Here is a 27368-nt window from a genome sequence, read left to right on the forward strand (position 1 = left end):
GACCACGAGACAGAGATCTTCCACCCATTGGTTCACTATCCAGATGCCTGCAGCAGCCAGGGCTGGGCCAGGCCGAAGCCCGGAGCCTGGAGCTTCCTTTGGGTGTCTCAGGTGGGTGACGGGAGGTTTGATGACCTGGCCACTGTTTGCTGCTTCCTGGGAAGCTGGATCAGAATCAGAGGCAGGCCCCAGCCCAGGCGGCAGCTTCACCCACTGAGCCCAGGCGCTGTTTGCTTTCTAAACTGGTGTTTGCTTTGAAAACCTTTCCTAGGGTTGTTGGCATGAAGGTAAGGCCCTCGGGGTGGGGCGGTGAGCCTGGGCCACCCAGGTGGGCTCGGGTGTTCACAGAGATTGCTAGAAGGGCAGACAGCTGGTCGGAGGGGAGCAAAGGCAATCTGCAGACGGAAGCAGAGGTCAGAGGAGGGGGATTGGAAGCGGCTGCACTCTGGCGGGGAGGGCGGAAGGCGGGGGCTGCGAGCTTGCAGGGTACGGGCAGCATCCAGAAGCCGGGAGAGGCAGGCGGCTCTGCCCTGCGCCTCCAGGAGCAGCAGGCCGGCCGGCAGCTGGCGGCAGACCCACGGCGTCCCCACAGGTGAGCCCCGGCGTGGTGCACGGCGCTGCGTGGGGTAATCTAACAGGACCCCGGTGGGCTGTACCGCGATTCTAAGCAGAACTCTGTCATTGTAACTGAGCTCTCTTGTAGTCCCATGTATTCGGTTCATGTAAAACTGTGAAGACAGAATCTCACGGCCTCCCCAGGCTGTCAGCGAGTCTGGCGCACTCCTGGCCTGCCCGTCCCACAGCCAGGCTCACTGGAAAGCCGCAGCATTCCCACAAGGGACTGCGCGCCGCCCCCCCCCCCCCCCCCCCCCGTGAAGACCACTGAAAGCGGGGGTGACCAGCAGAGCGCTGCGTGGGGGATGGGTGTCTAGGGAGGTTGAAGAAATTCTGATTGCGGCCCAGGGCCAGTTTCTCAGTGTTTGGGGAAAAGCTGCCGCTGACCCGGGCACAGAGCAGTCAGGGCAAAGAAGAAAGTAGGGGGCCTGGGGCACCCCACAGTCCACTGTCTGACCAGCTCTCCGGCTCTCGGCCACCCACTCCCGCGATGCTGCCTGGGCAGGCGGGAAAGGGCCGCGTGCCTGGCCCCGTCTTTGGCCCTGACTTTATGAACTGCTGCAACCAACCACACCAACAGCAGCCACAGGTGCGTGTTAAAAAGCCTGAAGCCACAGCTCCCACAGGGCTGGCTGCCTGGGCCCCTCCCGCAAACCGAGCTCTTATCCTGGACGCCCGGGGTCCTCTCCCGACTGGTCCCTGCCTGTGAGAGTCTGGACGGAGGAGGGCTGACTGAGCCCAGGGCTCGGCCACCCCCGGGTGCAGCGTCCGCGGCTCTTCCTAGAGCTCAGTCCCGCAGAGCCGCTGGGCGCCGTTCAGCCGGTCAGAAGTGTTCTTGGCCTGGCAGACCAGTCTGTGCAAGCCGATCGTGTCCTGGGGCGTAGGTCTGTGGCCCGGGGCAGTGAAGGATGCAGGGTCCCTGGTGTTCCCTGAGGGTCTTCAGAGTGGGCGCGCTGAGCCCACGGAGCCGTGCCCCGCTTGCCGGCCTGGTCCCCACTGCTGGCATATGGGGCTCTCGCGAGCAGCTCTGGCTTTGGCGGTTGCCCCTTGTGGGGTGTGTTTGGTGCAGGGGCTGCTCAGTGCCACGTGCTGACCCCCAGGTTTGTGCGGTGGTGCTGCAGGTGTCTGGAGGCCCCATTTCCATGTGGGGTTCAGTTAGGCTCGCCGGGAGGGACCTAGACCCCACGGGGGTCGCCTCCTGGGGACCGGACGGCATGAAGCTGACAATGCCGTGGTGAAGTCAGCCTTGCTGGGGACAGGACGCCCAAGCTTGAATGGGGCTGATAGAGCAACAAAGGAGGGGCTGGCGCTGGGGTGTAGCAGGTTAAGCCTCTGCCTGCAGCATCCTGTACTGGCGCCGGTTCGAGTCCCAGCTGCCCCACTTCTGATCAGCTCTCTGCTAGTGGCCTAGGGAAGGAGTGGAGATGCCCCAAGTCCTTGGGCCCCTGCACCCGCGTGGGAGACTCAGAAGAAGCTTGTGGCTCGTGGCTTTGGTTCGGCCCAGCTCCTGCTGTTGTGGCCACTTGGGGAGTGAACCCGCGGATGGAACCCCACCCCACCCCACCCCCGCCGCCGCCTTTCAGATAAATTTGAAACAACAAAGGAGAAGGCTCCTCAAGCGATGGAAACAGTTCTAGGGACCCAGTGGGGGCTGGCGTTAGACTCCCCAGTGCCCACCCTCGGTAGTAATCCCGGTGGTCTTGAAGTTTCCCGGGAGGGCTCTCCAGACCTTGCCCACGCTGGGACAGGAGCTGCAGGTTCCACGGCGACTGAGATGAGTGAGCCCCACACCAGCAGGGTGCACTGCCCGCCCACTGCCAATGCATCTCCCGGAGAGGGGCAGGGCCAGGGCGCTGGGGGAGCATACTGGTCCAGGCCAGATCCGGGTCACGTGGGACGAGAGAGCAAGGTCGGGACAGCCCACGTGGGGCTGAGGTCTGGGCTCAGATGCTGCGATGCTGTCAAACCCTAACAGCTGGCACCAGTCTGCATTCCTACTTGGCCCCCATAGTGGGGCCCTCACTCGGGTGCAAACGGCTTCCCCTAAAACCAGAGGGCCCTTCGAGAGCTGCACTGTTCCTTGAAGAGGCCATGCCCCTCTGTTCATCCCGCTGCCTGTGGGTTAGGGGCAGACGAAGTCGCCACGTGGCGCTGTGCCTCCTGCCCAGCCCTGGGTCTGCACGCCTGTCAGTGCTCCTGGGCGCCAGGTCTCATTTGCAAGCCCCGCGGACTCGATCAGGGTCTGGCTTCTCTTAGGTGGGGGAAGCTTGCAGAGACCCCCGCGTCCGTGCACTGTGTGTGTGAGTGCTGGCAGCGCCCTCACTGGTCCAGCCTGGGCTCCCGGACCTCGCCAAGGGCAGGGCCGGCAGTACCCAGGGCAGTGCCCTCACTGGTCCAGCCTGGGCTCCTGGACCTCGCCAAGGGCAGGGCCGGCAGTACCCGGGGCAGTTCGTATTGCTGTTTCTCGCTGGGCCCTCGTGAGCCAGCTGGTTAGGTCCGTTTCCGAGAGGTGTGCCGCCCCCTGCAGCGTCCTCTCCAAGGTGTCCGCCGCGGCGTCTGCTGCTGCGGAGGTGAGCGGTGACTGGCACAAGCCGGAGTGCCTGCCCCTGTGTTCCCATCGGGGTGAGCGCTGTGAGCGGCCACAGTGACTTCAGCTCCTGGTGTGGCCGCTGATCCCGAGGTCTGCCCCACAGTGACCTTCCGGTCATGGACCCTTGATCTTGAACATCACTGAGTGACCTGCAGGGTCAGCCGGCTGCCCGCTGGGTGTGGCTCCCTCCCAGTCACTGACAGCCCGTGGCTCTGCCCACCCCAGGCCCCACCCTGGCGGCATCTGTGGCAGGCTGAGGGGGCCGAGGCCCACGCGGGAGCCATCTGCACACCAGGGGCGCCCATCTCCTGCACTGGACGGGTTCCCGCGGGTGGCTGAGGGCAGGTGCAGGGCCTGTGACTGGACGGCTTAGTGTGAGCTGTAGCCAGGGCCCTGCTTAGTGCCAGGGCCAAGGAGGGTCTGGCGAGCCTTGACGTGGGGTGAAACTCTGGCTGAGGGAGCGTGGTGGAGGAAGTGTGCCCGGGGGCCGGCGGGCGCCCATCGGTTACCCTCCCTCTGCCAGACGGCCAACCCGGTCCGTCCCCGGTCGCAGGAGCGTCTCACTGGGCCGTCTCCTATGGTGACTGCAGGAGAAAGCCTCGGCCGAGGGCACGCTGCCGCTGCCTTTGGGGGGCAGTCCCCGCGTGGCCCCTTCTCTGTCAGGCGGTGTGATGGCCTGCGGCATTGGGCTGAGTGGGGACTGAAGACCCTCTGACCCCCTAGTGGACTGCTGGGGCCGTGGTCCTGCCTGTGTCTCGTTCGTCACGGCTCTTGGCAAAACCTGAGCTGGCCCCACCCAGGCCCCATCCAGGAATTTTACTCGCAGTATCCCAGGCCCGGGCCTTCTGCAGACTGATAGCCCATCCCCTGGACTGGGGATGTTCTAGAACCCCTCTTGGGTAGCCTTTCGCGGGAGAAGCATATCTGTGGAAGTTAACAAAGTATCTCTGTAGGGATCCCAGGAATGCCAGACCTATCGCCCAGCTGGCGAAGTCTCTGGCCACTAACCAGGGCTGATCGTGGGACTCAGTACCTGGGAGCAGCTGACAGGCCCGCTGTTGGCCCTTGCTGGGGAAGACATGACGTCCCAGGACTCTGGGTCTGAACTCGGGACGGTATGCCGGGGGCAAGCGCTCCTCGGCCAGAGGGGAGTACCGCCATCCGTCCAGGCGCATGACGTTTTGGTTCATTAGCACATAGCTGCGTTCTCGCTGGAGTGCAGTCAGCCTAGGGTGTGGTCTGTCTGTGAAAGTGTGAAGGCAGGCCGCTGAGCCCAGTGGAGGCACTGGTCCAGTCAGCACCCTAGAGGGCGTGGTGGGAGTCCATCGGCTGCAGACCTGGGACCTGCGGGAGGTCCTCGGATTCCTGTCCGTGTGGGAGGCGGGACTTAGCAGCCAGCTTGTAGCTGTGGCCCAGCCTCTGTTGGCCTTTGGGGGGTGAACTAGCAGATAGGATCGATGGTCTCTCTCCCTCCCCTCCCCTCTGCCCTCCCCATCTCCCCCCCCACCGCTCCATCTTCTGGGGTGGTGCAGCCACCGGGGCCAACTCAAGGGAACCTGTGAATCCCTATTGCTACATGAAGCCTCTGTCCCCACCGTGTGGCCCTCCCCAGTAGACATGGCCCCTGTGCATGCTGGGTACTTGAGGCCTCTCGTCCCCGCCTTCCTGGTGTGGCCCTCCCCAGTGGACATAGCTGCTGTGCATGCTGGGTACTTGAGGCCTCTGTCCCCACCATGTGGCCCTACCCAGTGGACACGACCACTGTGCGTGCTGGGTACTTGAGGCCTCTGTCCCCGCCTTCCTGGTGTACCCCTCCCCAGTGGACACAGCCGCTGTGTGTGCCGGGTACTTGTCTCTGTTCCCGCCGTGTGGCCCTCCCCAGTGGACATGGCCCCTGTGCATGCTGGGTACTTGAGACCTCTCGTCCCCGCCTGCCCGGTGTGGCCCTCCCCAGTGGACGCGGCTGCTGTGCGGGCTGTGCTGTGGCTCTGGCCCTGCCCAGGAGCGTTGTGCTGTTTGTTCTCTGCACCCCTGCACTCCCAGCGTCTCGCTGGATCCTGTTGGGGGGACTTGCACCCCTTTGAAGGCAGTGCCCTCAGTGACCTAAGGACCTCCCACTTGGCCCCACCTATTAAAGGTTCACTGGGGACCAAGCCACATCCAAACCGTAGCACCTGATGACCTCACTGCACTGGGGACCAGGCCACATCCAAACCATAGCACCTATGACCTCACCGCACTGGGGACCAGGCCACATCCAAACCGTACTGCTGCTGCTTTTCTTCGTTTATTTCAAACAGTTACAGAGAGGTAGAGGCAGAGAGAGAGGTCTTCCATCCCTGGTTCACTCCCTAAATGGCCACAACATCCAGGGGTTGGGCCAGGCCGAAGCCAGGAGCTTCATCCGGGTCTCCCCTGTGAGTGCAGGGGCCGTCTTCTGCTTTCCCAGGCACATTAGGGAGCTGGGCTGTAAGTGGAGCAGCCGGGACTTGATCCGGCACCTAGGGGATGCCGGTGCTGTAGGTGGCGGCTTCGCCATAGTGCCGGCCCCAGGAGGTTGCTTTTTTTTTTTTTTTTTTGACAGGCAGAGTGGACAGTGAGAGAGACAGAGAGAAAAGTCTTCCTTTGCCGTTGGTTCACCCTCCAATGGCCGCCACGGCTGGTGCGCTGCGGCCGGCGCACCGCGCTGATCCGATGGCAGGAGCCAGGTATTTCTCCTGGTCTCCCATGGGGTGCAGAATCCGGCGCCCCGACCGGGACTAGAACCCGGTGTGCTGGCGCCGCAGGGCGGAGGATTAGCCTAGCGAGCCGTGGCGCCGGCCCAGGAGGGTCCTTCTGAGAGGCCCTTTCCCTGAGAGCCGCCTGTCTGAGCGCTGTGGCTTCGTGGCGTGTTTGGTGAAATGCCCCCTCCCTCTGGGCAGCCTCGCGCTGGCGGCAGCCCTCGGTTACGTCTGCCTTTTGTGTCCCTTTGCGCCTTTTCTGTTGGCAGTCCCTGTGTGCGCCCTGCGCCGGCGCCTTCCTGTTCACCCTCCGTGAGCATAGCAGGGCCACGTGTGGGCCGGTGGGGAGGGCCTGGGCTGTGGCCAGGCGTGTGTGCCCTGGCCTCCGCGTCCCCCGGTTAAGGGACTGCCGCTGGCCCCCACCCGCGCTCACCGGCGGACTGCCACCGGCCTCCACCTGCGCCTCCTTGGCTCATCCCAGCGGCCTCTGCGGGTCCGGGCAAGCCCCTGCATGAGCACCTGGTGAGCCCTGTTCCCTGGGGTATGCCACAGACTCCCCTGGTTGGCCCGACACCCACAGACACACGTTTAGTGTCTGCACACGTGGCATCCTGCCCTCGTACGCAAGAGCTTGGTGTCTCCCGAGTGCATCAGAGCCAAAGACTCCGCTTCTGCCGCTGCTTCTCCTTGGTGCTTCCGGGGAGACTCGGGGGAAAGCTGCATTGTGGATTTTTCAACTGGAAGCTATCCCTATTCTTCGAGCTGCTGCAGCAGCCAGCGCCGGTGTAGAAAGCTGACAGAGGGGAGCCCTCGGCTGCAGATGAATCTAGAGACGTCCGTCTCTGAACAAGGCTGCGCAGCTGACGGCTTCCGCCGGGGAGTTCACAGCTGCCGGGTGAGGTCCCACACGGTGGGAACAGACGGTGAAACAGGACCTGCTTGGGGGCGGGGGCGTTCGTGCAGCAGGCAGACTGCTGCCGGAGTCCCCGGGCTCAAGTCCCGCTCCACCTGTGATCCCGCTCCCTAATAATGTGCGTCCTGAGAGGGGGCAATGGGACTCAAAGACCTGGTCCACGCCGACTGCCCCCCCCCCCCAGAGACCTGGATTAAGTTTGGGGCTCCCAGCTTTGGCCTGGCCCCGCCCTGGCTGTACAGGGCGTTTGGGGAGTGAAAAAGCAGACTGAAAGTCTCTTTACCTTCTAAATAAATAAATAGGACTTGGCTATTAGGATTGAATTGTGTCCCCTACAACATGTTGAAGTCCTAACTAATGTGACCTGATTTAGCAATAGGGTCATTCGGTTCCACCTAACAGTGGACACAGAGACCGACACGACAGGGAGAAGACAGCCGTGGAATGCTGGGGCTATCAGGAGGAGGGGGCCGGGGACAGATGCCCCCCCCCCCCCCGAGAATGTGGCCCTGCGAGTGCCCTGATCTTGGACTTTGACCTCCAGGACTGCAGGGCGATAGCTTGGAGGTGGCTAAGCCGCCAATTCTGGGTGTAGTCAGCCCTCCAAACAAATGGGTTCTGCCTCCTGGATGCGATCCACGAACAGAACATTCTGGAAAAGCGGCTGCGTCTGTGCTGAATGGGTTCCGGCTTGCTTGCCACAAGTCCCTCAACAATGCGCCGGGACAGCTGCTCACCTAGCGTGCACGCTGCGTAGGGATCAGAGACGCGTGGGGATTCCTGTGCACGTGGCGCGAAGGCCGCCCCACTCTACACAAGGGACTTGCGCGTCGGCAGACGTGGGGACCCGGGGGTCCCTGCAGCCGCCCAGAGGCCACTGTTCCTCGTGCCTGGCAGTCCCAGCAGGACCCGGAGGATGGGGCTGTTCAGGTCTCTTGCACGTCACTTTGCCAGAGGATCACGATGCCCGGAACTGGGGAGAAAGCAGGGAACGGCTGTGGGTCTTGGGGTGCAGCGTGGACAGGAATGGGAACCGGGAGTCCGCGGCCAGCCCTCAGTTCCCCGGGTGAGCCCCGCAGGCTCTGACCGCGCGGCGCCTTTCAAACCTCGGCTCCAACTGCTCCCCTCAGCGTCTCCCTCTCCGTCCATGCTGCGCGCTTCCCCCAACACCACTCCAGGAAGTTCCCATCGGTCCCCAGAGCCACCGGATTCACTATCTGCTGTAGGGCTTAACTTAAACAGATCATGTGGCACGTACGTGTTCGACGGTGCTGCTGGGGCATACATCAGCAACTCTGCTGAGTGGAAAGACCATTTTATTTATTTATTTATTTATTTTTTGGACAGGCAGAGTTAGAGACAGAGAGAAAGGTCTTCCTTCCGTTGGTTCCCCCCCTCAAATGGCTGCTGCGGCCAGTGTGCTGCACCGATCCGAAGCCAGGAGCCAGGTGCTTCTCCTGGTCTCCCATGGGGTGCAGGGCCCAAGCACTTGGGCCATCCTCCACTGCACTCCCGGGCCACAGCAGAGAGCTGGACCGGAAGAGGGGCAACCGGGACAGAACCCGGCGCCCCAACTGGGACTAGAACCCAGTGTGTCAGCGCCGCAGGCGGAGGATTAGCCAAGTAAGCTGTGGCGCCAGCCAAAATACAATTTTTTAAAATTCATTCCAGGGCCAGCACCGTAGCACAACAGGTTAATCCTCTGCCTGCAGCACCAGCATCCCATATGGGCACTGCTTCGAGTCCCGGCTGTTCCTCTTCTTCTTCTTCTTCTTCTTTTTTTTTTTTTTTAATGGTGAAAAAAGCATATTTAGAACTAGCCAGCTGGACTCGGTTCAGAGGATCCCAATTTTGTTGGCAACGTCCAGAGCACCACAGTCAGGAGCCAGCCGCACACACGCCTTCTTCCCTCCATCAGTCTGATCAGGTGTTGACTGGCCACATCAGTGTCATAGTTTCTTCACAGCTCGTTGGATCTGGTGCTTGTTGGCCTTGACACCCACAGTGAACACCTGTGTGTCGTTGTCTCTGTCTTCATGGCCGACCCCGTGGTCGGAGGGAACTTGATGATGGCACAGTGGTCAAGCTTGTTTCTCCTGGGGGCGCTCCTCCAAGGGTATTTGGGCTGCCGGTGGTGGCGTAGTGTCTTGGGCTGCCGGGAGGTGGGGGATGTGCGGATCCTTTTCTTGTGGCTGTGAGTGCCTTTCAGCACTGCCTTCCTGGCCTTCAAGGCCTTCGCTTTGGCCTCAACTTCAGGAGGGGCAGCGGCTTCCTTCTTCGCCTTCGGCGCCATCTTGGTGAAAGCCCAGCTGCTCCACTTCCAATCCGGCTCTCTGCTGTGTCCTGGGAAAGCAGTGGAAGATGGCCCGGGTGCTTGGGCCCCTGCACCTGTGTGGGAGACCCAGAAGAAGCTCCTGGCTTTGGATTGGCGCAGCTCCGACTGTTGTGGCCATCTGGGGAGTGAACCAATGGAAGGAAGACTCTCTCTGTCTCTACCCCTCTCTATAACTTCGCCTTTCAAATAAATAAAATAAGATCCATTCACTAACTGATGAACACTAAGGTGGTTTCCAGTTTGGGGCTGTTATGATGTTATAAGTTAAGCTGGTATGAACAGTGAAAGATGTTTTATTTGCATTTACTTGGGAGGCAGACAGGAAGACCTTCCACCTGCTGTTCACTGCCCAGATGGCCAGTACCTGAGGTTGGGTTAGGCCAAAGCCCGGAGCCGGGCGTCTTTGCTGCCACGCCAGAGGCCCGTCCTGCCGTGACCACGAGAGGTGCAGGCTCCCGCTTCTCTCGCACTCCTGCAGCGGCTCACCGGGTCCTGTGGAGAGTCGGCACCCCCCCCCTCCCAGGCAGGTGTCCCGTCGATGACTGGGGACGGTCCAGTGGCTCCACGTCTGGTCAACAACTGGTGTTCAGTCTTTTATTTTTTAATTGACATAAATTGTTCCTGTCTATGGGTAATGTGCTATGTTGCTGTCTCCTTGCACATGTGTGTGGTGTAATGTTCAAATCCGGGGAACACGTCTACCCCAGGTGTTCGCTGGCTGGCCTCGGTGGAATGATTCAAAATCCTTCCTTTTTGATTATTTTGAAACACACAGTAAGTACCGGCAGCTCTGCTCGCCCTGCCTTGTGCTGGAACGGCTGAGCTTAGTACTCCTGCCTAAACACATCCTGGGGTCTGTTCCTCAGCCGCCCCTCCACCCCAGCCCAGCCCAGCCCACCCCTCAGCCTCTCGGAACCATTACGAGGTTGCTCTAAAAGGTCAGGGGAAATGGACTAAGATCTTGATTTTGGTGCAAACTCTGAGCTCCACGCAGTTTGTCATAATACACGTTTTCCGTACACTTCTTGAATACTTGCACACATGGTTTCCAAACAAATTTAAACTCCTGGATAAACTTACCTGCATTTCCCACAGCTCTGTGACGCACCCTTGTTCTCGCCTCAACTTCTGTGGGATCGGCTTCCTTACATCCCACAAGGCGAGGTCGTACGCTTGTCTGTCTGTGCCTGCCTTGCCTCCCTCAACACCGAGACTACAGTCCCATCGTGTTGTCTCGACCCACGTGTCGCCCTTTTCATGACCGAGTAGCACTCCACCGTGTGCGCTCCACGTTTGCCAGTGAGCCCACGGCTTCTCGGCCTTGCGGTTAGTGCGGCAGTGGCGTGGGGGTGCAGACGTCCCTTAGACGCGCTGGTCCCTTTCCCTCTGGCTGTGCGCCCAGCGGCGGAGTTGCTGATCTGTGCTTAACTTTCCGAGGCACCGTTTCCGGTGACGGCTGTGCTACCTCGGAGCCCCGGCGACCGCGTGGGAGCGCCCGCTTCCTGTGGGTCCTCAGCGCTGGTCTTGTGTGATAGTAGACTCCAGCGCCGGGTGGCATGGCATCCCCCCGATGACGACTGACATTTGTCTACTTCTGAGGAATGTCTACTCGGGTCTGTCGCCCATCTTTTAAACTGGATTATTTGCATTGGTGGGTTTTGGTTTTGTACTTTGTTTTGGCTGGTTTGTACCGCTGTTTGAATGGCTTATATGCTTTCTTCCAGGGGTACCATAGTTTCATGTCTTACATTTAAATCTTTAGTCCATTTTGAAGTGATTTGTCTATCTGGTGAGAGATAGATAGGAGGTTAGTTTCATTCTTCATTTGAATGTCAAACATTTTTATTTGAAGATTTTTTAAAAGATATGTCTTATTTATTTGAAGGAGTTACAGAGAACCCACTGGTTCACTCTCCGAATAGCTGCAACAGGCAGGCTCAGTCAGCGGAAGCCAGGAGCTACGTACCGTATTCTCACTTGGGTGCAGGGGTCCAAGCACTTGGGCCATCCTCCACCGCTTTCCCAGGCCACAGCAGGGAGCTGGATCAGAAGTGAGGCAGCTGGGATGAGAACTGGTGCCCACATGGGATCCTGCCCTTGCAGGCGGTGGCTTAACCTGTTAAGCCACAACCCTGATCCCTTGAAGATATTTTTGCTTGAAAGGAAGAGTTAGAGGGAGAGACAGATCTTCCATCCACTGGTTCACGCCCCAAATGACTGGTATGGTTGGTCGGGGGTGGGCCAGGCCAAAGCCTGGAGGTGGAATTCCACCTGAGTCTCCCACACGGGTGCAGGGCCAGCACCTGGGCCATCACCCACTGCCTTCCCAGGTGCATCAGCGGGAGCTGGATGGGAGGTGGAGCTCAGATGAGCTGCTAGCAGTGCGGGCTGTGGCTTAACCTGCTCCACAAGCATCACTTATTAGAGGCCGTCCTGTCTCCAACGCTTGTTTTCAGCACTTGTGTCAAATCAGTTGGCTGTAGATGCACGGTTGAGTTCCCAGGTTTCTATTCGGCTCCGTTGGTCTATGTGTCGCCCTCTTTTGATTGCTGTAGCTTTGTGCCGTGTATTTTGAAGCCTGATAGTGTTCTGTTTCCTGTTCTGTTCTTTCGGCTCCAGACTGCTTTGTCTACCAGAGGGCGGGCTCCATATGAATTTAGGGTTGCTTTCCTGGGTGGGGAGAGGCTGCCTGGCTCTGCTGGCCTCAGCTGGGCTCCTCCACCTACAAGTCGGCTTGGGTTTTCTCCTCGTCTGGCCTTGGCCGAGCCGCTCCTGCCGCATTTCCCCGTGCTCCGTGGGCTACCAGGGGAGTGGGCTGGGTTCACAATCACAGCAGAGGCGCCAGGGGCAAGGCCTCCTGAGGACTAGGTCGGACCCCCGCACCGCCCCCGCTGCAGCCAACCGGCCAGGGCCGCGGTGAAGGGCCGGGGATCTGCAAGGTCAGGTGGGGGAAGTGGGCCACACACACGCCCTCCTGCGGTCTGGTACCGGGGAGGGTGAGTAGCAGCTGAGTGAGCTCCAGTGGGAGGGACTGGGCGGCCCCTCTCCAGGCCATTTCCTGCTTCACGGGGCTCTGCGGGTGGCCGGCCCCTGACCAGGGGGGCAGTGACCAGCAGGTGACTGTGCTCCCGAGAGGGGCCCCAGGGTCCTTCCCTGTTGGCACAAGGGAGGCCGGGCACCCAGGCACGGAGCAGCAGCGCCCGGCACATCCGGGGGGAAGCCCACCCATCTCCTGATGCCACGGCTGCCGCTCTGGCCAGCCTCATGTGCCACACGTAACCTAAGTAAACATGGACGGGCAAGGCCCCTAGAGACCTCGGGGGAACCGAGAGCAGGGTTACAGCCGGGCCTGGGGAGCAGCTGGAGTGGGGGCCCCTTCCTGTTGGCTTCTGCTCCGCACCCTCTGGGCCACTGTCCCTTTTAGAAGGGCCACCAAGCTCTTCCATGCCCCCAGGTCAAGAGCAGTCTGGCCTGCAGGAGGCTCCGGCACTCGCCTCTAGGGCAGTGACCTGTGGCTGTAAGGGACGTGGAAACTTCCACACGGCAAAGCAGGGCTGCAGCGTAGGGCCGAGGGCGCTTCCTGGGAAGGGCAGGAGGGGAAGGGTGCAGGGAGCAGCAGGAATCTTCCACGGGGCCCTGCACAGATGACTAAGGACCCGCCCGGGGCAGCGTCCAGGCTGAGGGCGCACTCCCTGGGGAACAGCTGACGTCCCTCCCCAAACACGCACGGAATACCAACAAGCACCTGGAACAGCAGGCAGGGGTCAGGCCTGGCCACATCCTAGATCCTACTCGCCCATCATATCAACACCCAGCCGCTCCTCTCGTCAGAGAAGGCCAGACAGGCACTGGTGCATTAACAGAATTTGGGGAAGGAGCTGGAGCTCGGGTGAGACCTGTGGGTGCCAGGGACCGGAGGCGCAACGGTGGTTTCACGGTTGCGTGCTGTCACGCGGGATGCATCTGTCAGAACGCGCAGGACACTTCCAGTGGGTGAATCTGTATTAGGCACACGCGACATCCCCATAAAGCAGCTTTCGATCGCAGTCAGCCACTGCCACTTTTCAGTTTTGTTTGAGGACTACAACTTCATGCACCTGACACACACACAGCGGAAACAAGCGCCCCCGCCCCCGGCTCCCGCCTGTCTCCTCCCTCGTCCTCTCCCACTCCCACTCCTATGTTTCAGAGGTGAATTTGCAGTCCATCTTTCTACTGATGAGATTAACCCTACACTAAGTAGACAGTTCCCCGATTCGTACGAAGAAGTAAAGAACTAAACAAACAAGGAAAACTTTATTTGGAAGGGAGAGAGACAGCAAGCCACAGAATGGTCTCCCATCTGCTGGGTCACTTCTCAGGCAACGCTAACAGCCAGGGCTGGGCCACGGCAGCAGTCGGGTCTCCCGAGTGGGTGGCCATTCTCGGACATCCTTAATGAGGCTTTCCCTTTAAATAGACTCGACACTGAGACACAGGCCCTGCCGCTGGCGCCGCTTCAATCCCGCAGGCCCTATCGTGAGAGCTTGAGTACCTTTTTGACATTTTTAGTTTTAAAATTTATATTATTTGTATACCCATAATAAAAGTGACTATTGCTAACAAGAATAACTTTTTCAAGATGTTTTAAACTTGAAAGGCACAGTGATGGAGATGCCACCCGCTGACTCACGCCACAACGGCTGCGGTCTGCTTTAGATTGCTACCATTTCCTCGGGTTTTCCAGGAAGATTGGGAATCCATCTCGACCTCCATGTTCAAGGTAAAGACAGAGCTGAACCAGCGACGTGCACTTCACGTAAGCGCAAATGACCGAATCTGAGGTCCCGGTAACTCTAAAACTCTTCCACACAGCAGTCGGGGCATGTTGTTAAAAATCAACATAAGCCGGCGCCGCGGCTCACTAGGCTAATCCTCCGCCTAGCGGCGCCGGCACACCAGGTTCTAGTCCCGGTCGGGGCGCCGGATTCTGTCCCGGTTGCCCCTCTTCCAGGCCAGCCCTCTGCTGTGGCCAGGGAGTGCAGTGGAGGATGCCCAGGTGCTTGGGCCCTGCACCCCATGGGAGACCAGGAAAAGCACCTGGCTCCTGGCTCCTGCCATCCGATCAGCGCGGTGCGCCGGCTGCGGCGGCCATTGGAGGGTGAACCAACGGCAAAGGAAGACCTTTCTCTCTCTGTCTCTCTCTCTCACTGTCCACTCTGCCTGTCAAAAAAAAAAAAAAAAAATCAACATAGGCCGGTGCTGTGGCAGTGGCACCAGTTCTAGTCCCGGCTGCTCCTCTTCCGATCCAGCTCTCTGCTATGGCCTGGGAAAGCAGTAGAAGATGGCCAAGTCCTTGGGCCCCTGCACCCACGTGGGAGACCTGAAAGAAGCTCCTGGCTCCTGGCTTCAGATCAGCCTGTCTCTCGTGTCTGAAGGCCCAGTCCTGCAGGCGCACGGTCGGTGCCGCCTCTCTGTAGGGATCTACCAGAGTGCACCTGCTCTCACTGACGGGTGCTGGATGCTGGGAGCACGGCTGCTATGAGCAAATACAAGTCTTTGTGTGGCTGGGCTGACAGTTCCCTTGGGAAACTAGGCCCAGGCTTGCTCAGTGGGATAAAATACAAGTAGAAGATACATTTTAATTTTAAGAAACTGACAAACTGTTTTCCAAAGTGGCTACCATTGACCATCCAACCAGCAAAATCTAAGTTCCAACTGCCCACATCTTTATCATACTTTGTGTTGTCAGTCTTATGTGCACCTGGAAGGCAGAGAGATGGAGATCTTCCACCTGCTGGGTCTTTTCCCCCAGAAGCCCACAACTGGGACTGAGGCAGGTGCCAGGAACTCCATCTTGGTTTCCCATGTCAGTGGAAGGGCCCCCACCTGGGTGCACATCAGCAGGAAGCTGCATCAGAAGCAGAGCCGGGGGGGGGGGGGGCTGGTGCCTGCAGCGCCAGCATCCCACAAGGGTACCGACACATGTCCCAACCACTCCACTTCCCACCCAGCTCCCTGCTAAAGGGCTGGGAAAATCAGTAGCAGATGGCCCAAGTGCTTGAACCCCTGCCACCCACTTGGGAGACGCAGAGGAGAATCCTGGCTCCTAGCTCCACACCGGCCCAGTTTTGGCTGTTGAGGCCATCTAGGGAGTGTACCAGCGAATGGAATCTAACTCTGCCTTCCAAATAAATAAACCAATTAAACTTAGAAAATAAAACGCAGAGCTGGGACTCAAACCCAGGCACTCTGATATGGGATGCAAGCATCCCAAGTGGTATCTTTTCCACGGTTCACTGGCTGGGCCAGTCTGAGCCAGGAGCTTCTTCCAGGTCTCACACATGGGTACAGGGGCCCAAACACGTGAGCCATCTGCTGCTTTCCCAGGTCATTAGCGGGGACCTGGGTGGGAAGAGGAGCAGCCACGACTCCAAGCGGCACCCATATGGGATGCCGGCGCCTTTACGTGCTGTGCCACAGTGCAGAACCCCCAAGTGCTGTTTTCACTGTTAGGCTAGTTTCCCAATGTAAACGTTTTGACACAAATACTTTATGATCCGGGGTATTTGTATTCTTATCACCTAAGAGATTTTAACATTGATGTCAAGTACTTTGTGCCCATTTTTCCCCAAACACTTGTTTTCCAGGGAGCCAAAATATGTAACTCACATATTCCACCCGGATGACTATGGGTGTTGTCTCTAGTTCGAGTGAATGTGAAAGTCAAGTCAGACTGTAAAACAGGACAGTTATTCTGCTTCAGCCATTTTAAAGGCCTTTTTGTTCACTGGCTAGATGTTTATTGTCCCCCCCCCCCTTTTTTTTTTAAAGATTTTATTTAAGAGGCAGAGTTAGAGACAGAAAGGTCTTCTGTCTGTTGGTTCATTCCCCAAATGGCCACGACGACCAGAGCTGCGCTGATCCGAAGCCAGGAGCCAGGTGCTTCCTCCTGGTCTCCCATATGGGTGCAGGGGCCCAAGCACTTGGGGCATCCTCCACTGCTTTCCCAGGCCACAGCAGAGAGCTGGGTAGGAAGAGGAACGGCCAGGACTAGAACTGGTGTCCTTATGGGATGCTGGTGCCACAGGCAGAGGATTAACCTGTGCCACAGCACCAGCCCCTTCCTTTCTTAAAAGATTTATTGGGGCCGACCCTATGGCATAGCGGGTAAAGCTGCTGCCTGCATTGTCGGCATCCCATATGGGCACCAGTTTGAGTCCCAGCTGCTCCAGTTCCAATCCAGCTCTCTATGGCCTGGGAAAGCAGTAGAAGATGGCCCAAGTCCTTGGGCCCCTGCACCCATGTGGGAGACCAGGAGGAAGCTCCTGGCTTCGCAGATCAGCACAGCTCTGGCCGTTGTGGCCATCTGGGGAGTGAACCAGTGTGGCATCACATCGTCCAAGACCATGCCGGTCTTCCTCAACCTCATCTTCTGGGGTGCGGCTGGCATCTTGTGCTACGTGGGAGCCTACGTCTTCATCACCTACGACCACTACGACCGCTTCTTTGAGGATGTGTTCACGCTCATTCCCGCCGTGGGGATCATAGCAGCAGGAGCCCTGCTTTTCGTCATTGGGCTCCTCGGGAGTCACTGCGGACTCACGTTTGTCATCACCCTGCTCTTGGTTTTTGTCACAGGAGCTGTGGAGCGGTTTTGTGATACGTTTACAGAGCAAAGGTGGAAAATGAGGTTGAGCATTCAGAAGGTGTACAAGACCTACAACGGCACCAACGCCGACACTGCTAGCCGGGCTATCGATTACGTCCAGGGACAGCTGCACCGCAGTGGAATTCACAACTACTCAGACTGGGAAAATACAGACTGGTTCAAAGAAAGCAAAAGCCAGCGGGTGGCCAGTGGCTGTCTCGGCAGCCTGGCCCCGCCCACCCTGGTGGTGAAGCAGCTGCAGGTGACGCACGTTGCCCGCGCGGCGCTGGCGTTGGCAGCTATTTCCCTGTTGGGCGTGCTTCTCCGCCCTGGCGGCACCTACGCATAGTGGACAGCTCGGCCTGGGAGGGGCGGCCGTGGTGATCGGAGGGGATTGCGCTGGTCAGCTGGTGGAGACGTGCCCTGGTGTGGGACGGGGCGCTCGGCTTGGCACGGACCCACCTCCACCCGCTCTCAGTCTCCCCTTGTTCTAGCTGACTCTCCACGCCCGTTTTAAGCACGGTGGTGAATGTTCTAATTTCAGAACTGTTTGCAGGTCACATAGTACAGCAGAATTAGAGCGTGGGCCTGCTTCTGTAGCCTCTGAGCCGTGGTGGGGCAGGTGCTGAGGCATCGTTGGGGCCTTTTGTTCCACAGTGGAGAAGGCTTGGCCGAAGCTTTTGGGGGTGAGGAGAGGAAGCCAGCTGTCAGGTTAAAATTCACACCGGTCAGTGCCCCTCACTGGTGTCCTTTTAAAAACATTTTGTGTAGTCCAGCAGAACAGCAGCTGTACCAAATGGCGAACGTAGGTGTTAGGGTCATACAGTGTGGACCTTGGTTCACCGCCAGCATCAGAGACTGACCTTTGAGAGCAGTGGTTCCCATCAGTGCTGGCCTGGCGGGGCCTGGTGTGCACCGCTGTGCCCAGGGACTAGCGGGACGCAAGCCCACGCGTCACCTAACTCGCTAGAGAGAACACGCCCGTGTAGGCCAGCAGGGTAGGACGGGACATGTGTTCCGCTTGTACATAGGAAACTCAACTCAAACTCCCTATCAGCCCTCAAATGAAAAAGTGGTGGAATGAGAAGGCCATGCCAAGATGGCCACTGGCCGCGGGCTGCTTGCCTCAGGCCCGTCTTCACCCGACTCCTGGGGTCTGTGTGGTGGCTCCGCGCCTCTTGCCCCCACCACGCTCCTCCTCACAGAAACGAATCCACTGCAACGAACCAGTAGATGAAGACTCTCTGCCTAACTCTGCCTTTCAAAAAAATAAAAAAATAACAACCCACTATCTTCTAAAATACTTGAAAAGCAGAGATAATACAGAGGTGAGACAGAGATGTATCTTCCACCTGCTGGTTCACTCTCCAAATGGCTGCCAACAGCCAGGGCTGGGCCAGGCCTAAGCCAGGAGCATCTTGAGGGTCCCCCGCGTGGGTGCAGGGGCCCAAGGACTTGGACCATCCTCTGCTGCTTCCCCAGGCGCATTAGCAGGGAGCTGGATTGGAAGTGGAGCAGCCAGGACTCCAACCAGTGTTCACAGGGGATGCTGGTGCTGCAGGCTGAGGCGTAACCCTTTACACCACAGCACCAGCCCCTGGTGCTCCTTTGACACGCCCAGCCCAGCCTGTCACGTTGCTGTGCCAGAGGAGCCTAAGCGCAAATCACAAAGATGTCAGCTGTCATTTTTCAGACACTTTAAAATTTCATTTGAAAGACAGATCTGTCCACTTGCTGACTCACTGCCCAAATGAACACAACAGCCTGGTCTGGACTAGGCTGAAGCCAGGAGCCAGGAACTCAATACAGGTTCCCCATGTGGGTGGCAGGGACCCAGCCACTTAAACTGCCTGTCAGGTTGCACACCAGCAGGAAGCTGGCATCACAGATGGAGTGGCCAGGGCAGGGGTGGGTGGCAGAGCAAACCAGCAGGTGGAAGATCGCTAACTCCAGTTAGTAGTGGAGCTGGGATTTGTACCTGTGGACGAGGTGTGACATGGGAGGTGTGTGAGCCAAGTCATGTCTTAACCACTGTGCCAGATGCCCGCCCCTCACAACCTCCTATTAGCCACGTGGCATGACTCTGCCAATGACACCGCTGTCCTGGGCCCTCCAAGGAGGTAAGGAAAAACCCTGCGAGAGGGCAACCTTGTATCATCTTATTTATACCCTATGAAATCTTACCAAGATGTACACTTGTTTCCTGGTAGAAAAAACAGGTGCTTTTTGTCGTCAGGACAGCGGGCTGTGCAGAACTTCACTCTGGAGAGATGTGGAGACGGCTCCAGGCAGGAGGGGCAGCCCAGAGCCTCAGGGTAGCAGCTGATCATGGGTGAACTGTTACCCAAGTTAGATAACCATTTTTTAAGTCATAATGGTGGCTTTTTGAAGTAAAATAATAAAGATTAATCACCACCACCAGCACTTATTTGAAAGAAATTTGCAGGATAAGAATTCTTACCCCACTGAATGGCAAGGGTTTGTAGAAAACACGTGTGCTGGGTTGTGGCTCAAAAGGCTAATGCTGGAAGCTATTAATGGCTTATTAAGGGCAACTCTGAGGGGAAAAGAGACCTGGAACAAACAGTGCGGTTCATCTTGAGGCTCAGTAATGAGGCGGTCTTGGAAAACAAACCTACTTCACACAGCGCCCTTGTGCTGGGACTGATTCCGGTCTGACGACAGCAAAATGAGGCCGGCTGATGGAAGGGGCAACACTTCACATGCTTGAACTTGACCTCCCAGTGACAAACGTGTTTGCAAATACAACCAATCTAGATTGTAATCTGTGCTGATTCAGGAGGACTATCTGGACGCAGACTGCATCTCTGAACGTCTAGAATTGTCCTGGAGAGTCCTGCCACACCCAGGATGGTGGCAGGAACCACGGACGGCGGCGCAGCCTCCACCACTGGGAAACCGCAGCCCCAGGAGCCACCTCACAGCCGCAGCGTTACCACTGCAAGTATTCGAGGTCAGTGGTACAGCTCAGTATCTAGGGCCAGCAAGTAAACACTCCGCCTGCGACACCGCTTCTCCTCCTGGCTGCTCCCTACCCGACCCACCTCCCTGTGAATGTGCCTGGGAGAGCAGCGGAGGATGGCCCAGGTCCTTGGGCCCCTGCTCCCATGTGAGGGACCCAGATGAAGCCCCTGGCTTTGGCCCAGTTGTACCATTTGGGAAGATGGAAGATCTCTCTGCATCTACCTCTTAAGAAAGAACTCTTTTTTAAAGGCAAACCTCTTCCAAAGAGGTATAAGCAAAACAAAAAGTTCAACATCTAGCTGTCAATGTATCACTATAATGGGTGACAGACACTGTCCCTTACCTTTCTTCTTTTACAGATTTATTTGAAAGGCAGAATGACAGATCTTTTATCTGCTGGTTCATTCCACAAATGCCTGTAACAGCCATGGCTGGGCCAGGCCAAAGGCAGGAGCCAAGCCCAGTACCCAGGTGTCTTACCTGGGTGGCAGGGACGCAAGCACTCGGGGCATCCCTCTGCTGCCTTCCAGGGTGCATGAGCAGGAAGGTGGATGTCCCTGGGGGGGACTTAACCTGTTGTGCCACAACACTCTGCCCCGGTACATACTCTCTGATCTACTACAAAATTCAACGTGCTTACAAGGATGGAGGAGAACAGTGCGGACAGCCAGGGACATGACAATGTCTCAACAACCCTGAAGGGGGGAATGGGCCCCCAGGGAGCTGGCTCTCTCCACAGGCTGGACCGACTGAGTGCATGGAGCCAAACGCGGCAGAACACCTTCAGCTGCCGAGGCCTTGCCAGGAGCACTGGGAGCTGTCCCCTTGGAGGCCAATCCGCTCTCACTGAAAGGGCACCAACTCCACTACCCGTCAGACCTGTACAACTCGGGGGAACCAAAGACTGCAGCACTCTTGAAAGGCGGTTTTAGTTAAACTCAGACACACATGTCCTTCCTTTAGTTCCTCAGATATTTTAGAATTATAATCGATACCCACCGACCACTATTCAAGTCACTAACATGTAGATAAATCTTCAATGCAGAAACTTAGTTTCGATAATGCTAATTACATACACAGTCTTTAATTTGTTGAATGAGAACAACAACAAACAGAACTGCTCTCTCTTCTGCAGATGCTGCCCCCTACAGAAGTGTGACAACCAGCCTGATGTGGCCGGGACCTGATCCGACCCTTGGCAGGTGTGCATGTATTTCCTTTGGTGCCTTGACGCTGTAACAGAAACAGTGGGAATGCCCACCGCAAGCAGCTCTGGTGACATTCACTAAACAAGCTACAGTCTAATGGTGGTGGTGATTGTTTGATTTCATTTTATTATTTTTTTTTACAATAGGGTATAGCCTTTATACTCCACACAAACAAAACAAGAAGTGCTTATTAAGAAATAGCCCCTGCCCCCACCCCCCTCAGAACATCCTGAACATAGCAATTCAATAGAACAGAAAAATCAAGACAAGTTTGATTTCAAATTTTCAATAAAAAAGCAAAAGTATGTAATGCAACAGCTGTTCAACTTTCAACTCTAAATAGGCACCATTAAACAAACCAACCCAGTATTTGAAATTTCTCCAGCACACATTCCAGTACAGATGCTAGGAACTAATGATGGGACTAGAACCTTACGACAGAAGCTGCATGGCTTTCCGCCCCTCTTTCGTCTATAGGTGGAGGGTGGAGGTGTTAGGGGAATACAAAAGTCAGAGGAAGAAAAATCAAAGAATTCCCAAAGCTGCTGCTGTTTGGACTAGAAAGGAAGACAGCATATTACAAGTGTTCAAAGATCCCCAAGGCAAGTAAACAATTCATTCACTAGCACTTCTACTTGAAAGAAGAGAGAGCAATGTCTTATAAAAAAAAATACTTTTAGAATTGTATCACGGGGTCACCAGAAACTATGGATGTAGTTTTAGGCTCCGTCTCTAGCCTAGCTGGATGGGTGCCTGGCTCTGTGCCCTGTGCGACCCTAAGCACAGCGAATCAGAGCTCCCCTGCTTCGAGCTCTCCAGAGCTGCTCCTGTCGTCTGCTCTGCCATTGGCACTCTCACAGGGCCTCTTCTTACCCTTTCCATCTCTGTCACGAGGTGATCTGTCTCTGTCACGGGATGCTAAGTCTTGGTCTCTGAATCTTTCTTTTGAGGATCTGAAAAATATTAATTTGAGGAGCAAAATATGTTGGGAAACCTAAAATCCAAATGAAAGAATAGGATAAATATTAAGTTACTGACAGCTGAATACACCTGAGACAAGTCAGTTTTCTGACAAGAAGATGGGTGATAACAGCTAAGGGTCAAAACACACCAGCTGAAGTGACGACTTCGAGGGGTTTCACCATCTCAGATGACCACAGGTTTCTCTAATCCACAGAACAGGGAGTATAAAAATAATATATAGATCAATAGCTTTGAAAAGGGAAAGGCAGGATCAGATTTCTAAAAAATATCTAATGAAAGGTACCAAAGTAAATAGAAATTAGTGACTCAGTATAGGGGTCAACCAACTTCTCTTTGCTGTCCAGCCAGATGATAAACACCGGAGGTGTTGCAGGTCACAGCCTCTGTGGTCTCGTCTTTTATTCTTTTTCCTCTTCTCTTTGTCAACCCTTTAACAGTGTCAAAACCATCCATAGCTTGCTGGCTGTACAAAACCAGGCTATAGGCCTGACACGGCCTACAGGCAACAGTTTGCCAAACCTGACTTAGATCACAGGATTACTCAATAACCATTTATTTTTAAAGTCTGCTTTATTCCTCCTTAGTTAACTCATTCAACCAAAAGAAAAGTAATGAAAGAAAGATGATCACACTATATAATAAATCTTTAACCATAAATGGTTCTTAATACTATCTTCTCCATTCCCGTACCCACAAACAACAAAAAAGTTCATGTGATTCAATCAGAAGGAAGCAGGAGATTATGGGATTAGAATAAATATGGAAACCTCTATGCATCTAACATAGAACAAATCAGTAACACATATTCCATTTATTTGGTTCTTTACAGGTGACACAGCATTTTATACAATCATCCCACGCAACCCACGTTCAGAATCAGGATGTGAGGCACTGCCAAGATGAGATGGGGCTACTTCAAAAAGTTCATAGAAAAATAAGATTTTGATGCAAAGATTTTGGAAATCCATACATAGTTTTTCCATCATATATTTACATTTTTGAGTTTTGTGAATCCCCCCCCCACACCCGTGCATGGATTTCAAAATGTCTTTTGGCACCAATGTTTTAATTCCATTTTCTAAGAACTTCTTGAAGTCATGTCATATTTTCAGGAAAATACTGTACTCAGTTTTAGAAATATAGTTGAGGGTTAGAAAAAAAAAAAGGTTGAAAGACTAATGTCAACTTTGAGCATTCTACTTAAGGTTTTGATAAGCTCAGTTAAAAAACGGGGGGACCACACAGCGCAAGTCTACACCAGCCCTACCCACAGCCTTTGTAGTAGAGGAATAACGAGATGACAGAACAATAGACACTGGACGGCTGCCAAGTCCCAGAGGGCAGTGACAGCCGAAATACAGCTGAGATGAGTTTCATCTGAAGTTCTGTGACTGCACTGTCCCACACACGAGCAGTCTCCATCATCACAATAAAGCACTACTCCTACCATCTGCCGAGCAGATGGAGACAACAGGTGGGATAATGAAGTCACGTGACCAAGATCACTGCTGTGACGTCCATGCTATACACACCTGAGTAAGAAGCTGACATCACTCTTACCCCTCATTTTTCACCCAGGGCAACTGCTGCCACCAGGGACAAGTCATAAAGACATTCCACTTACAGAGACCAATGTCACAGGAGGGGGCAGGAAAATTGGAAATTTTATCTTGAAAAATTAAATATATAGCAATTACTTGATGTCATCTTATATGTAATAACATGCAGATTTTATCAAAAATTAGCAGGTAACTGCTGTTAAAAACAAAGAATGAAGTTTTAGAACAGAATGTGAATTCAAAAACGAGAAGTGCTCTTGAGAAAAGCAAAACAGTTTTTGTAGAAATAAGCCTCTTTATGAACATGCTGAAAATCTCAGCTGTCAAAGATGCCACGTAGTATGGTGGGCAAGTCTTCCTGTACGACTTCATAAATGCGTGAAGCATCAGGACTAGGACCTCAGCCCCACCAGCAGGCACAGTGACAGCACAACCACAAGCAGCATGATTCTGGGGTTTGCGTGTGCACGCAAGACTCACTGAGAACTTTGAAAAGTGCCTCTTTCTGGACACTGCACTGAAGGTGGCCCAAAACCTCATCTCAAAAGTGTGAGAAAGGGGTCCTACAGATAAAACCATGCCCCTTCCAGATTCCGGGTGTGCATTCTCTGCATTTGCCTTATGCCACTTTTGATTCTACCTGTGTAGATCATACCCACTTCATTCAAATTTTATCTTCTACCTGAAGCCATTTTTGATGACTCTGGCATTTCCATCATCTGAAGTCTTAGGTAATTTATAACACAGTTTTAGCACTTTATAACAAAGTCTTACACCACTCTAATTGTTCTCAAAAATGCCAGGCCTATATTCCAACTCACATGGTACAACTTCAGTAAGGTTGCTCCACTCTTATATCTGTTATTTTTCACTAAGCCTTCATGAGTAGAAGTATGCAATGTGCAGTGATTAAAGTCACCTTGGGAAGTACCTGGGACAAGGCCGGCATACAAGAAATAAAATACTGATCGAGTGCCTATTAAACAACTCAGCTTCTGAGTGGTTTTCAAGGAATGGTTACTTGAGAGCTGGGTGGTAGGCAGGGAAGGAAAGATTTTAATAGCTTTCTGTGGATTCTATTTTGTACTTTACATGGAGTAATCCATAAGACTAGTACATACTAGGCACTCAAGAGAAATGTTTATCATATATATGCTCAACAATAACTATCAAGAAAAACAGCAATTCTAAGTACTGTTTATATTCTGTAGAAATTACTGGTGTTCAGGGCCTTAATGTGAGCTAAGGTTTTGGAAGGCAGGGCTACAGACTTGGAGTGCTGAACTCCTCTCCCACATGCTAGGCCTGTGCCATTCCCAGTAGACACTCGGGTCCGTAAACACACCTTACCCGTGTCTTCACCCCTCGAACCTTCTGAGTTTTTTTGTTATACCAAGGAAGATCTGTAGGATTCTGAATCTGCCCAGCAAGTCAAAGTTACAAAATAATGCATACTTATAGCACAGACTTAAGAATATACTAGAATGCGTCTGGTCTGAAAAAGTGAACCAGCTGAAATACATTTGGAGAACAGTAAGTCAAACAAAGCTAAACTCTTGTAATGAAAGGATTTGTCAGAGCCAAGAATTTGTTAATACACAACTGAAAAAAAAACTCCAAGAAAATCTGAAATCACTTGCCCATAAAATACTTTTTTCCAAGACACACTAAGCAGAGAAGAGTAATAATCTCTGCACACATCAACTCCAATTTCTCATTCTGGCTCATAAGTATATTCTTTCTGAACTGCCCATATGATCGGGGAGAAAATGTTATACACCAACACACAAATGTGTACATATTACCAGATGCAAGTTTCAAACCAATAATCTAAACTCGTAACATAAGTAAACATAAACAACGCTAAAACATAAAGGTAGCTCCATATCCTCTGATCGCCACGTCAATACCTCCTCTTAGATCGTTCTCTGCTCCTATCTCTAGAACTGTGCCGACTTCTCTGGTGGCTGCGGCTGCGGCTACGGCTGCTGGAACGGGACCGGTGGCGATGGCGCTTCTCCCGAGACTTGGAGCGAGTCCTCCTCTTGCGTTCTCGTGACATGGAGCGAGACCGATGCCTGCGATGCTCTCTGGACCTGGATCTGTAAGAGATCAGATTCCACATTCAGCTTCCTCAGCACTACAATTCTCCCCGATTTTTTGTTTTTAAAGATTTATTTATTCATGTGAAAGGCAGAGTTACAGACAGAGAGAGGGGTCTTCCACCCACTGGTTCACTCCACAGATGGCCGTATCTGCCAGAACTGCACCGATCCAGAGCCAGGAGCTTCTTCCCGGTCTCCCACACAGGTGCAGAGACCCAACTCTACTGCTTTCCCAAACCATAGTTGAGAGCAGGATTGGAAGTGGAGCAGCTGGGACTTGAACTAGTGCCCATATGGGATGCCAGCACTGCAGGCTGTGCCTTTTACCCACCACACCACAGAGCCCACCCCACCCCTGTTCTTACAGGATAAACTATGCTTCAGTACCCTTACTTAATGTTAATTCTATTCCAAGTCAGCAAAAGATACAATAAACTGCAGGTATGTTAATAATTACATACAATTTCAAAATAAAAATTAAAAACACTAATTCTTGATGGTCAATCCATATTTTAAAAAAATGCACTGCCACCATATACAAGTGATTGTGTTATCTAGAGGCTTTATTAATTTCACTTTAAGCCTCTGCCTATGGCACCAGTGTCCTATATGGGTCCTGGCTGGTCCACTTTCCATCCAGCTCCTTGCTGATGGCCTGGGAAAGCAATAGAAGATGGCCAAAATGTTCAGGCCCCTGCATCCGTATGGGAGACCTGAAGAAGCTCCTGGCTTTGGATCGGCCAAGCTCTGAAAACTAAGAAGTATTTTTAATGTACACAGGAACTTCTGTAGTGTTGACTAGATCACAAACTGACTTGTGTGCTATGCAGTGTACGTGGTAAGAAAGGCATGGATACAATGGTATGCGAATGAGCTTAGAAATGTTGCTTTAAGAGTGATGACAATGTTCAGAGCTCAACTGTGGTGAGCTTACACAACTCTACAGTTACTAAACATTACTGACTTGCACACTTAAGATGGGTAGACATGGTATATAAATTACACTTCAGTAAAGCAACTGCATTTTTAAAAAGTCATTGTGAGGAATATGTTTTCTCATAATTTGTTATAGTAAGTACAAAGCACACTTTCAGGTGACAGAGTTTATAAACTGAGCTTATTTTCAAATGACTGTTATAAATGAAATTTAAAAGGTTTCAGATTATGTCAACATTATAGTCGAATAAAGGCTCATGAGGATTTAGGTCAAGCATAGCAGAATGAAATATTTCCACAATAAATAGTCTATTTTCAGAAAGGAAGTGAGGCAAAGAAATCCAAGTCACTTGGGGTGGGTAAGCCATATGTGGGGATGCCCACGTCCCACACCTGCAGTGATTCCATTTCTGATTGATTCTAGCTTGCTGCTAACCAGCACGCGAGAGGCAGCAAGTGACAGATGATCTCTGCCACTCACATGGGAGACACGGACAGAGTTCCTAGCTCTCAGCTTTCACCTGGCTCAACCTTGACCACTGGGGACATTTGGAAGTAAGCCAGATAGCAGCTCTGTGACCCTTTGCCTCTTAAAAAAAAAAAAATTTGTAGGCGGCGCTGCGGCTCACCGGGTTCTAGTCCTGGTCGGGGCACCGGATTCTGTCCCGGTTGCCCCTCTTCCAGGCCAGCTCTCTGCTGTGGCCCGGGAGTGCAGTGGAGGATGGCCCAAGTGCTTGGGCCCTGCACCCCATGGGAGACCAGGAGAAGTACCTGGCTCCTGCCATAGG

At 54.2% G+C, this 27368-nt stretch overlaps 1 protein-coding gene and 1 long non-coding RNA gene across 14 annotated transcripts in view; one reads left to right on the plus strand and one right to left on the minus strand.

Moving 5' to 3' along the window:
• The first annotated feature begins 386 nt into the window (after window positions 1-386).
• LOC127488082 (uncharacterized) lies at window positions 387-23003 on the plus strand. Of its 2 annotated transcripts, none has more exons than XR_016231844.1 (3): window positions 387-592; window positions 13795-13935; window positions 16794-23003. It is a non-coding gene; the product is annotated as an uncharacterized LOC127488082 (long non-coding RNA). The 2 variants fall into 2 exon arrangements; XR_016231843.1 differs by having other exon boundaries at window positions 13813-13935.
• LUC7L2 (LUC7 like 2, pre-mRNA splicing factor) overlaps window positions 21097-27368 on the minus strand; it is a 60965-nt gene continuing 54693 nt past the window's right edge. For 9 of the 12 annotated variants that reach the window (XM_017338035.4, XM_070071430.2, XM_070071434.2 and 6 more), the window contains 2 exons: window positions 25450-25641; window positions 21097-21949 (listed from right to left, as the gene is read on the minus strand). In XM_017338035.4, the coding sequence (XP_017193524.1) occupies window positions 21787-21949; window positions 25450-25641 (355 nt within the window). In that variant the 3' untranslated portion in view covers window positions 21097-21786. Of the gene's footprint in view, window positions 25642-27368 lie in introns of all 12 variants that reach the window. The other 3 variants (XM_089329671.1, XM_089329677.1, XM_089329678.1) reach the window with 1 other exon arrangement.

Source organism: Oryctolagus cuniculus, chromosome 3 (genome assembly GCF_051225735.1).
Source record: "Oryctolagus cuniculus isolate XC-2025 breed Fujian yellow rabbit chromosome 3, ASM5122573v1, whole genome shotgun sequence".
Lineage (NCBI taxonomy): Eukaryota > Metazoa > Chordata > Mammalia > Lagomorpha > Leporidae > Oryctolagus > Oryctolagus cuniculus.